The sequence below is a fragment of the Hordeum vulgare genome, chromosome 4H (genome assembly GCF_904849725.1).
Source record: "Hordeum vulgare subsp. vulgare chromosome 4H, MorexV3_pseudomolecules_assembly, whole genome shotgun sequence".
Lineage (NCBI taxonomy): Eukaryota > Viridiplantae > Streptophyta > Magnoliopsida > Poales > Poaceae > Hordeum > Hordeum vulgare.
Window position 1 is genome coordinate 4,794,757 of NC_058521.1, and position 12,936 is coordinate 4,807,692.

Here is a 12,936-nt window from a genome sequence, read left to right on the forward strand (position 1 = left end):
GAGAGAAGGGCGGCGGGAGGGGCGCCGGCGGCCGGAGGGGCGCCGACGGGGGCGGGGGCGGCAGCTGCTGTAGGGGCGCCGACGGGAGGGAAGGGCGGCCGGAGGGGCGCCGGCGGCCTGAGGGGCGCCGACGGGGGCGGGGGGCGGCGGCTGCTGGAGGGGCGCTGGCGGGGGCGGGGCCGCCGACGGCTGAAGGGGCGCCGACGGGAGGGAAGGGCGGCGGGAGGGGCGCCGGCGGCTGGAGGGGCGCTGGCGGGGGCGGGGGCGCCGACGGCTGAAGGGGCGCCGGCGGCCGGAGGGGCGCCGACGGGGGCGGGGGCGGCGGCGGCTGGAGGGGCGCCGACGGGAGAGAAGGGCGGCGGGAGGGGCGCCGGCGGCCGGAGGGGCGCCGACGGGGGCGGGGGCGGCAGCTGCTGTAGGGGCGCCGACGGGAGGGAAGGGCGGCCGGAGGGGCGCCGGCGGCCGGAGGGGCGCCGACGGGGGCGGGGGCGGCGGCTGCTGGAGGGGCGCTGGCGGGGGCGGGGGGCGCCGACGGCTGAAGGGGCGCCGACGGGAGGGAAGGGCGGCTGGAGGGGCGCTGGCGGGGGCGGGGGCGCCGACGGCTGGAGGGGCGCCGACGGGAGGGAAGGGCGGCGGGAGGGGCGCCGGCGGCTGGAGGGGCGCTGGCAGGGGCGGGGGCGGCAGCGCGACGACGGCTAGTGGGGCGCCGACGGGGGCTGCAGCCGCCCTCGATCTCCTGGTGCGCTCGTGGCTGCGTGCGACAGGAGGTCGTGGTCGTCTGGTCGATTAGGTTTAGGTCGTGGCCTCGTGGGCTGGGCTCGCGTCGCGGCTGCGTATGTCGCCTGGCCGTATCCGAGACGTTCCACCGCGTTTTCCAAACGTGTCATCATTTTTTTCTTTTTTCAAATCAAAAATACCGATACTTTTCAGATACCCGTATCCTAGCCGTATCGTGCGTATCGGAGTATCGGCCGCGTTCTGGACCGCGATACAGAGATCAACGCCGTATCGGTGCTTGAGAGGCTCTGAGATTAATGGACGATGACGACTCTTTGTTTAAGGAGAAGTGATGATGATGATGATGATGTCCGCGTGATGTCTCGACAAGTATCTTCTTGAGAAATATATACGTCCGTGGTGTCGTATGCGCCGCTCAACGGATTGCGATGGTTCGTTACTTTTTTATTTTTCGTTAATTAAACATGCAGTTTTTTTTCTTGACTAATGAATGGTCCATATTCGTTTGCCTCCATTTGAGAAAAGAAATTGTTTGAAAAGCAGCAGCAAGCTCGATGCCCTGCAAAAAAAGGGGGAGAACAGAATAAAGGAGAAGAGCATACCACGCTATTTTTGTTAGTTTTAGATAGGAAAAAAAGGAGTAAAGGAGGGGCGCCGCACTATTTCTGGGCTTTTTGACCATCCGATCGATGCATCCATCCCCACACTCACAGCTCGTTCGCTCGCTCAGTTGCACGTCAAAGTACACAGCGAATCGCGGCGGGCCACACCCCACACCCCACCCACACACCACACCACAGCACAGCACAGGGTCAGGAACAAACCCTAGCCAGCCGGACCCCCGGGTCAAACCCCAGACCGCTCCAGCCGGTCACTCCCGTCCCCTCTTCTTCCCCCCACACCCCCCCCTCGCACCTCGCCGGACCTCCGCCGCCGCCGCCGCCGCAGCCCCCCTTCCACCTCCCTTTGCCTCGCCGCGCCGTATGCGGCCCGATCGACCCCGCCAGCCCCTCCCCGCCCGCGAAAAGGGGGCAGCTTGATCTCGCCGCCGCGGCCATGGAGCGGGCGGCGGCGGGGAGCGAGCAGGGGACGCCGGACAGCGAAATGGGCGACGGGGACGGCGACAGCGTCGGCTACGGCACGGAGATGGAGCTCGACCCCTCCTCCTCGGCCTACCCGGCGCGCCCCAGCGTGCACGACGGGGTGGACCCGTACGAGGGCATGGAGTTCGACGACGAGGAGGACGCGTGGACCTTCTACAACCTCTACGCGCGCCGCGTCGGATTCAGCACCCGGATCAGCGTCATGCACCGCTCCCGCCGCGACGGCTCCATCATGTCGCGCCAGTTCGTCTGCGCCAAGGAGGGCTTCCGCACCTACCGCGGCAAGCACGACGCCGCCCTCAGCCCCGGCGCCGGGGACGACGCCGGCCGGGGCGCCGCCGGCCGCCGCACCCGCGCCGTCACCAGGGTCGGGTGCAAGGCCATGATCCGGGTCAAGAAGCAGGACGCCGGCAAGTGGGCCATCACCAAGCTCGAGACCGCGCACAACCACCCCCTCGTCCCGCAGAACCAGGCGCACTGCCTGCGCCCGCACAAGCCGCTCTCCGAGTGCGGCAAGCAGCGCTCCTCCTCCTCCTCCTCCTACGGGGTCCGCCGGAACGGAGGTATGTTCCTCACCATCGAGCCTCCGCCCCCCACGCCGCCCGTCCCTCAGACCACCAGCATCATCGCCGCCCAACCATTGGCTCCCCATTACATTTCTGCGGATGGCATCGGAAATGCCACTCGGGTCATCCTGGATTATGTCAAGCGCATGCAAGCCGAGGACCCGGCCTTCTTCTACGCCATGCAGTTCGTGGAGGGCCATCCCGTGGGGAACGTCTTCTGGTCCGATGCCAGAGCAAGGACGGCGTACAAGGACTTCGGGGACGCCGTTTTCTTGGACGATCACTGCAAAAGAAGCAAGCATGAGCTCCCCCTCGTCACATTCACCGGGGTCAATCACCATTGCCAGCCGGTCCTGTTTGGGTGTGCGGTCATCAGGGATAACTCTGAGGCATCGTTTGCCTGGCTGTTTGAAACACTTCTCCTGGCAATGTCTGGCCAGCACCCTGTCTCTCTCACCACCGAGTATGATGGCGCCATACAGTCGGCTGTCCACAAGGTTCTTCCTCAGACCAGGCACCGATTCTGCAGCTTGCACATCTTGAATGAAGCCCAGTGCAAGCTATCAGATTTATTAACTGCGTTCCCGTCCCTTTATGATGAGCTTGTCAGTTGCATCAACATGTCTGACACAATTGATGAGTTCGAAGCAAATTGGGAGGCATTGATTTCCAAGGTTGGGTCTGGACACAACGAGTGGCTTGATTCAATGTACAATTGCCGGCGGCAGTGGGTCCCGGTATACTTGAGGGATACATTCTTTGGAGACGAGCCATCAAGGCAGGGGTGTATGAGCAGGAGCTCGTTTTTTGAGTCTCACATCACTGCTAAAACTAATTTGCAGTCGTTCATTCAGCACTATGAAAAAGCTCTCGACAGTTGTTATGAGAGGGAGGTGAAGGAAGAATTCGAAACAAAGTATTCGCTTCCAGACATCAAGACATCATCTCCTATTGAGAAGCAAGGAGCAGACCTGTACACAAGGACACTGTTTTTGAGGTTCCAACAGGAATTGGTTGGCGCCTCTGTTTGTACTCTGGAAGTGGCAGAGGAGGATGGTAAGGCTTGCATGTATAAAGTGACAACTTCTCAAGGAAGTGAGAAGCCCCGTATGGTTCAATTCAATTCTTCTGATAGTTCTGCAAAATGTACCTGTCAGATGTTTGAATATCTTGGTATTGTCTGTAGGCATATTCTTACCGTCTTTGGTGCACAAGGTATATCTACGCTTCCTTCTCAGTGCATCGTAAAAAGATGGACCAAAAATGCCACAGATAGAAGTTCAGACAAGAAACCTGATGAAGTTATTAGAGTTAAAGAGCTCAAGGAGGAGCAAAGAAGTACTGTTGAAGATGGCGAGCAATCTCAGACATGGCGTTACAACAGTTTGTGTCGTGAAGCACTTAGGTATGCTGAAGAAGGAGCATCATCTACAGAGGTTTATATTGTGGCAATGCAGGCTCTTCAAGAGGCTGCTAACAAAGTAAATATGGCCAAGAGAGCGATTGGACAGGTAGCACCTTTGGCAGTAATGCCAATTACAGCGCAGGCACCAGAAAGTGCTGGAAAATTCTATGATGGTTTTGGTCAGCAAAAGAAGAGAAAAAGGAATTCAAACAACTCAAGAGAGAACTCTGCACCGAATCAATTTATGCATATGCAGCAACCTAGTAGTTACCTCTTTGTTGGTCCCAGTACATCAGGTGGTTCACAAGGGCCTAGTCAGCTAGTTGCTGCAATTCCTGTTTCTTCCTGTGCACAACATGGGCAGACATCGGGTGCAAATAACTCAACCGATGGCAACATGACAACTACTTCTGTAGCTGTTGACAAGTTTCATGGATTCTCTGGCCGAGATGCACCAACAACAGCACCTTCTTCAGGAAATGTTGTGCAAGCAGGAGAAACTAAATCTTCAGGGGTTCCTTCACAGATTAACGAGGTCATTAACTGTACTGACTACCAAAACTTTCATATTCATATCGTCCTGTATTATGCTTTAATTCTTCATTGTGTGCTCCATTGAGTGAGGTGTTGCTCACTTTGTTTGCTGGTTATTTGGACTAAACAGGGCAGGTCATTGTTAGTGATGTTGTGCATTTTCTCAATATGTGCACATGTGTCTAAATCATCAGTTATAAAATATGGAAGGGATAGTATAATGTATGCAACGAAACTTGCAAAACTTCTACACTTGATTGTGAACATCGTTTAGGAAGTTTAAAGAATAGGGACTTGTAAACTACTCCCTCCGTTCCTAAATATAAGTCTTTGTAGAGATTTCACTAGTGGACTACATACGGATGTATATAGACATACTTTAGAGTATAGATTCAATCATTTTGCTCCGTATGTAGGCCCTTAGTGAAATCGCTTAAAAGACTTATATTTAGGAACGGAGGGAGTAGAAGAGAATGAGGTTTACTTTTATCTGTAGCAAACAACATTTGGTGTCTATCTGCTTGGAGACCTTTTTTCTATTTATTAAGAACGTTCTTTTCAGATCGGCCTTCTTGTTTTCCGATAGTTTTGATCAATCAACCTGATTTTTTTTAAACCAGCAAGAAGCAGATCATAGTGAGCAATACTGTTTTCCTGTTTCTCAACCTCCACCTCCACCTCTTGTTTCAGTTTTTTTTCTTTCTGAGTTCTGAATGAACACTACGTTGCCGTTCTTTTGTCTATCTTATCTGAGCATGCTGCATAATTAATGATAATTTGTGTTGCTGTTCTCTTTTATCTTTTTCCTTTCATGTCCTACATAATATTAATGCCATATATGGTACCCTCTTCTAAACATGCTGCTTGGATGGATATTAGTAATTTTGGCAATAATCATACAGTTTGTTTTCATTTTACATGTACGCACATAAACATATAATCAGTGTTTCCTTGTGGGGTGAAGTTCAATTATTATTCATTCTTCATCTGGCTCATAAACATATAATCTTTATTGATAAATTTTCCTTCATTGTTTCCTCAGTTGGCTAGTATAGGTGCTTTGAAAAATTCAATACAAAATTTTGTACTTCACATGTATAATTAATGAAGATTACTGTATCATTAATTTCATGCTATCACTGCATTAGGAAGTACAAGTAAAATGAATGTTGCTAGTTTGACTTGAGTATGGCATGATCCAAAATCTGCTTAACTGCTTTGGTTGTACTTGAGTGCTGTCCACAGGAAGAAACACCTACCTAATTTCCTCCCATTGGTCAGCGCTCCAGCAGGTAGCTAAAGAAAAATGAAGTGATTATGCTCCAGTGTTGAAATATTTGTTACAGTTTACTTTTGTATACAAATAGTCCAATATAATTGCTGGTTTTGTTGATAGCAGTAAGGCTGTCTGATCTTGACTGCTTATAGGATGCGCTGGTTTCAGGATTATTAGCTTCCTGCTTAATTATTTGAACAGAGACCTGACCATGTTCAGATTTATCTAGAATGATGATCTCATGTTCTTGCTTGATGGCCAACATTTCATAATTTTGTTCTTTGTCTGAATACTAAATTTTTGTGAAGTTATATGGGATGGTGTGAAATAAGGATATGCGCTAATGTGATATGGATAAATAGCAGGATTAATTGTGAGAGAGAACCAATGATTTAGATCATTTGGTATGTGTTTAGCGTGCTGATGAGCTTCTAAATAGTGGATATCTGGTTCATATCAGACCGGGTTTGGTAAGGGTCTGGGATACTGATATGCAGTCGTGCTGGGGAAACACTGTTTGCTTTTGATTATTCTTGTACATGACATTCCTTTCTCCAATAAATACAATGCATAGTACTCATCCTTGAGTATAACAAGCACGCGATTATAAGTTTCTGATAGTTTTGCATCAGAAACAAAACAGTAGAATTACTGAATGACATAATAAATAATTAGACATATATGGTTTACCTTCTATTATAACAGAAGGAAGTGCATTGTGTATGTATCTTTACAAAAATCTGCATTAACTCCATTTCTTTGTGATACATTATTTTGATAAATAATTAGACACACATGTTTAATTCCATATCGTCTACATGTTGAATTGGTGTCTGCAGGCTACCAGTATCAAAATAACTCCCTTTTGTTTTATATATAATGCTGTAAGCCTGTTGTTTCTTGAAGATGCTCTGACTGACTCACTAACAAGGCACTGGCAAATTCGAGGGCATGTTTGCTTTGTATCAAAGCTAGTTGAAATTAGCCAAGTGTTTGAATCATAGCCACTGTAGTATTTAGGAAATAGATCTTATGTCGTTAGTCTAAGAGCCATAACCAAGAACAAAGATTCCAGTCATAATATTTTCAAATAGGTCTGTCAGAAATGCTGCTTGCCGCTTATCCCTTTGTATATCTTAAAAGGGTGTTAGCTACTTAGCTATAGTCTTGTTTTCTTGATATCTAATCTCCTATTGTGTTGTCCGTTATGTCACAGTTGTATCTGTGTATTTTGGTTGTGCCATGCAAAAACTGTTATATTTTTGGTCATCTCTTGTTGTGTGCTCTCACCCAAGGGGCAAGATATAAGATATTCTGTTTCTCGCCCCTTTATTCATCATACAGGGTCCTCTTTGTATAGAGGCTTAACAATCCAAAAGTGAGAAATCCTAGATCTTATCTCTAATTGGCTTAAGGTTACAACTAGTTAGAGAGACGACACTAGACTCTGTCTCATAATCATTGGCTTGTTGATTAGTGTAGCACTGTAGCTCATGTGGTAGATCTTTTTATACAGTGGCTGTGGTTAGCTTTGATTTTCTTGCTAAATTACAGGGTGCTCTTCATTTCATTTATCTCGACTCTTCAACTCTAGCTTCAAGGCTCTGATCATAATAAATCATGATAATATGTGCAGATTCATGAACTGTCCCAAGCAAATGGAAACAAGGGAGGCAGCGTAAATATGGTAAATTCTACTGCTTCACCGCAGCTTGTGACCGTTCCAATTGGATTCTGCCTGTCCTCCATGGACAACTCCAAGATGTCTGCTGGTATGCATTGCCATGATTTTACGTTGCCATGAAAATCTATAAATTGTTCATCTGGCTGCAATTCTGTTTATATATTTTATTATTTGCTCCAGTTTCCTGGCTCCTTTGCCGGTCGTTTTGCTTAACACGGTCATTTTGATATGATTTTACTGCTGATGCAGTGGGGATGAGTTCTACAAACTCTGGCGGCATGACGAGTAATGGCAATGCATCATTTGGCATTCGCCAATGTCAATCTTCTGCGCAAGCGCCTGCGACACACTCGGAGGCAAAACCACCGGCAGAAAACACCGATTCACGGGCAACTACCGCTGACAGCTCTTCTATAAGGGCTGCAGCCATCGCGGCGGGGGCACGCATCGCATCTCCATCCGACGCAGCTTCAATCATAAAAGCAGCACAGTCGAAAGACGCCATCCACATCAGGCCCGGGGAAAGCCTTCCGAATCAGCTGAAACCATTAGCCCCCAGACCGCTCTCCTCACTAGCACCCAGTTCGGCGCAGCATCTGCAGCAGCCTGGACAAAACAGCAGCTTCGGCGATTCTACCGCGGCCAAGGAAGCGATTTTCGGCTCCACGGATGGCAGCGACGGTGAAGAGTACTACGACGACGACGACGAAGACACTGACGACGGCGGCGATGACGACAACGAGGGGCTAACCGGCGATGAAGGGGAGCAAGAATGATCGAACGATCTTTCGGCTGCTGCGCCTTCTGTCCGGTCACTAACCCTCTCCCAGGGCTTCCCCCACAGCCCTGCTGATATCCTGACAGCATTTTTCACCGACGGAAATGGAAATGGAGTCTCATAGAGCAATAGCTGTATACATACATGTTTATAGCCTGTATCTAATGTTCCCAGCGGCCATCGCCGTGCCCCCCATGAGCCTAGGAGCCTTCCTTTTTTTTTCCCCTTTGTTAATCTAGAGATCCCTTCTTTTTTGGTTTAACCTAATCAGACATGAAAGCTTGCTCAAGCTTGTTTTGGCTCTTGCTAGGCTTTGGTCGAGCTGCCAGCTCCAACATGTGTGGCAGCTATGATGATGTATGTATACAGCATGGCTGCATGAGTAGTGGTAGTGCAGTTTGCTGGTGAACTGCTTGCTCCAGGAGCTGGGGTTTTTTCTTCATCTTGGAAAGGGTCATGTTCTCAACGTGTAACCATGCAGGAGAAAAGGCTCACAATAACACTCAACCATGCAGCAGAAAAAGGCTCGACATTTTCCATTCTACTATGCTATTTTATTTTTATATCCAATAACCTTTTATAGCTTTATTAGAAGAACAAAAATATATTATATCGTATCTGGTATTCTTTTTTATTTCAGTTATCATATTATTCAATCCAAACATTCATATTTCATACCAATCAAATCTTATTAAATATATATTACAAGCAATTTCTACAAATTCAAATGAGTGAATCAAACTGTTTTTTCTTTCTTTCTTTCTTCATGTTACCCTATTACTCCATGAATCTACAAGCACTTCACCGCCGAGCGACGCCCCGCACCCCCGCCACTTAGCCCACTCGTCAGCCGAGCTTCGGCCTTCGCTCTTCGTCGTCACCGGTGGTAGAATGATCCGAGGCACGCCTTCGCTCTTCGTCGTCACCGGTGGTAGAATGATCCGAGGCACGCGCGGTCGGTCTACCGAGGAATAAGCCAATTGCAGCACGATGACGACATCGCCATCGACAGAGGTCCCGCCTACTCCTTCAGAAGTTGTTACACCTCCAGGAGGTGGGGAGTTTTGCACCCCCTCTTTCTTGGTATCATCTTGGACAGGGACCTGCTTAAGGTTTAAGACCTGAGACTCACCACGCGCATTGACTTGCACTGCAAGTGTGGTTGGTGCGCAGCGCCGGAAGGAAAAAAGATTCCCAAGATTCTTCCACCAACACAGCACACGTCCTTGGGTCCTTCCTTGCAGCTGCTGGTGAAGTGCTATTTTTTCTTAACGGAAAGCTGCCGCTGTCTCGCTGATGCTCCTGCTGATCGTGCTGTTGCCTTGTCACTCACATCCATGAACCAACGAGCAAGCAGGAAGTTTCACACACAAAGAAGAAGAAGAAGAAGAAGAAGAAGAAGAAGCCCCAATCAGTTCCGTTTCGGAAAAGAAAAAGGAAACCGAGTGAAAATTCCCGTGTGAAAATCCATGAAGCAAGAAATACTCTGTAGGAAGGTTTACATCATCGCCAGTCAACCGTCTTCACTAGTTGGTGAAACCCCTGCCCCTGCGTTCCACTTCCAGGCGGTAGGAATGGTAGCGGTGGTGGTGATCCTTGCGAGCACGGGACTACCGCCGTGAATGTGACTGCGGCCGCCGCCGTCACCGTCTCACCGTCACCGTCACCGTCATCACTGTGACTACTATCATGCACCAACCCCCCGGAGCCGGAGCCGGAGGTAGGTAGTAGGAGCACCTACCGTGCCTACCACCACCTCCTCCCTCCTCGGTGGGCCCCACAGCCACTGCAAGTGGGGGCACCAGCCAACCTCCTCCAAAGGCGTAGAAAAGTTTCGTGATGAACGAGGTGGAGCATCTGCAACTAAACTTACAAAACCGACCCCTCGAATATAAAGTTATGAACGTGCTCACACGCGTCCGCAAACAACGATCGATCAGGTTTTAAATTTGCTTTCTCGAGTTCGAGTGCCTCATACGACAAATCCTACATCCATACAAAAGCTTGCAAACGGCATATTACTTATATCCAATGGCGATTCTTGTAAGAAAATCAAGGACGGGCTCAGAGTTTACAATTGTGAAAAAAAAAGTCACTAACTCTCAGTTCTTTTGTGCAAACAAGGTTAAATTTTGCTAGAATATTGCTCGGAAAAATGTACTATTAACTACTAAAATTTTCCTTTGCATCGCTGGAGGGCAGGCTCAAGCCTATTAAAGCTTGTCCAGTTCATTCGCCACTGCTTAGATCAATGGTGATGTTCGCTCCATCGTCGTCGATATCTTGTAATCATTTTTTTTTTCTCTTCTATAAAAATACGGTACGCAGTTTGCGTACTCTAGAAAAAAAAGAAAAAAGATCAGGTAACCTAAATCACCATAGTCCTCATCGGAGATATCCAACATCCTCGTGCCGACTCCGGATACATGGGCGACAGTCGCAGCTCGGCTGTCCCGCCTCTGCCTCCACGTCGAATTTGACAAAAAGCGTGTTGGTCGTCAAACGGTCCTATCAGATGAACTGCAGATTGGCCTCCACACATGCCTCATTCTGGATGGACTCCGGGATGGCCTGTTGCTCCGCCATCTCGGGCAATTGCGCGGCCGCGAACTCCGCTTCCGTCTCCTTCATGTTGTAGCCCTGGCCCAGAGTCAGCTCCTCCTCCTCCTCTGGCTCCGGCAAGTCTGGAGGTAGGCTGGCAGCGATGCAGGCGACGCGTCTCATCCGGATCCGCTCCTCGATCTAAAAGCGTCGCTCCGGCGTGACCGTAGCATAGGTAGTCTTCTTCTGCCGGTCCATGATGAAACCAGATGATGTGGGATGAACAATGGAGCGGGAGAAAAGGTGATGGATGGGCTCGGTTTGACGGCACGAAGTGGGAGGAGGTGGATGTGGCTAGGGTTTGGGGACGCGGACCGGCTTAAATAGCCGGATTTAGCCTCGGGCGACGGGTCGGAAGGGCGTCATGCGGCGTCCACACCCCATCAGAGGAGGCATACGTCAGACCGTCTAGTTTCCGGATGTTTTCGTGTGGGACCCCATGATCAGTCCGACAGAACGGACGCGTGCGGGCGTCCCATATCCGTTTTATATTCAGACTGAATATAATATAAGGGATGTCGGTCAAATCGGGCATTTAAGACTCGTTCGAGGAATCCGTCTGAATCTTTTTTTTTCTACCATCCCAACTAACTATAGATGCGGGTTTGGGTGTGATGGAAACCAAACCAGACGAAACCAATGCGGTGTGTGTGTGTGTTGTTTTCGAGTGTGATGGAAACCAAACCAGACGAAAAGTAGCTACTAGCTCAACGGCGCTGTCGTGGTCACGGTTGGTGAGGCACAGCTCCACTTGGTCGTGGGGCCGCTGCGCATCCCAGCCTGTGTTTAGGAATGTCCAATCAGGATCCCACACCACAGAGAGGATTCATTCCATCACCATGGGAAATACTCTAATCCTCCCACCATACCACCCTTCCTGCCTGGACGCAATTTTATACATAAGATACAATTGTTGCACGGACGATTTCACTCACGGCTGACAGCTTTGTTCACCGCCATAGCGCGAAATGCTCCTGCGAGGGAACAGTAAATCTCCGTTCCAAGCAGTTTGTACTACCACCTCCATTTTTTTTTAATCTGCATATAAGATTTGATCAAAGTTAAGTAATATAAAGTTTGATCAAATATATATCAAAAGATATCAATATATATAATACTAAACTTATATGCTATGAAAATAAATATCATTATGCATCTACTAATATTGATTTCATATTATAAATGTTGATATTTTGTTGTATAAATTTAATCAAAGTATATGAAGTTTGACTTTGACCAAATCTTATATGCGGACTAAAAAGAAACGGAGGGAGTACTTGTTGTAACTTTGAATAGAGTATTTTTTTTGAGGAGGAAGTTTTTTTTTTTGCATGCGCCGCGTTGGTCGGACGATCTTTTGGAAGAAAGAAAAGACGAGCAAGGCGCGACCCGTCGGGTATGTGACGCTCACCGTCCCTCGTTGCAGCAGGATGCTTGTTGCAAAACAATCTCCGGTCTGCGACAATCAACGTCGTTGCAATTGCAGCACGACGTGGTCAACGAAGCTCCGGCGTAGATTTCCGTTGTCTTCTTGGGACTGTGAGGTTAAGGATTCTCATCACGTCACAAATTTGGGGCCAGATAACCGTGGTTCCAGGGAGCGGGGCGCTGGTCATTGAAGCACGCAAACGAAGACTTTCCGACTGCCATCGACAAGGCCAAGCTATCTCCAATAGGGGTGACTGAGGCACGTCGGCGACTCGTTCTGGCGACTATAGAAAACGTCCAGTCTTGGAAATCTCAATGTGAATTTTATTATGTTTTAGATCTTTTGTACTTCCAGTCAACTCTTATAATAGATTTGACCCATTTCGCAGAAATATGACTTTTGTTTTTTAGATTGGGAGGCACGCTCTGAAGTAATCGCGTCTCGCCCAGCTTGCAACATCGGTTGTCAGGATGAGTTTGCGACGGGGGCTGCTGGAAGGATGGTTTTCTGCCGGAGCTCGCAACGTGGTGGCCGTAACAAGTTGCAAACGTTTCGATGGCAACAGTGGACATGCATCATCAACGTAATTCGAGGAAAAAGGGAACGGGAAAGAAGAACGAACAAAATGCCTGAACGAGAGCTCTTACGGGAAGATAACCCGCGAATGAGGTGCTGACGATGGGGCCCATTGGGGACACGTGTCTCTCGGGCGACGTAGTCGAAGCCAACAAAAAAGATCCGTTGGCTGAGTCCTAGCCCCCCCCCCCTTCCTTAGGGGGAACTTTGAATAGTTGAGTTGCATTGTTTGAAGTTTTTTCATGA

The 12,936-nt window shown here is 49.1% G+C and overlaps 1 protein-coding gene across 1 annotated transcript; it reads left to right on the top strand.

Moving 5' to 3' along the window:
* The first annotated feature begins 1,452 nt into the window (after positions 1–1,452).
* Positions 1,453–8,493, top strand: LOC123446920 (protein FAR1-RELATED SEQUENCE 5-like). Its single transcript, XM_045123467.1, has 3 exons — positions 1,453–4,347; positions 7,259–7,394; positions 7,556–8,493. The coding sequence occupies exons 1-3, from the start codon at positions 1,795–1,797 to the stop codon at positions 8,080–8,082; spliced, it is 3,216 nt and encodes a 1,071-aa protein (XP_044979402.1). The 5' UTR covers positions 1,453–1,794; the 3' UTR covers positions 8,083–8,493.
* The last annotated feature ends 4,443 nt before the right edge of the window (positions 8,494–12,936 follow it).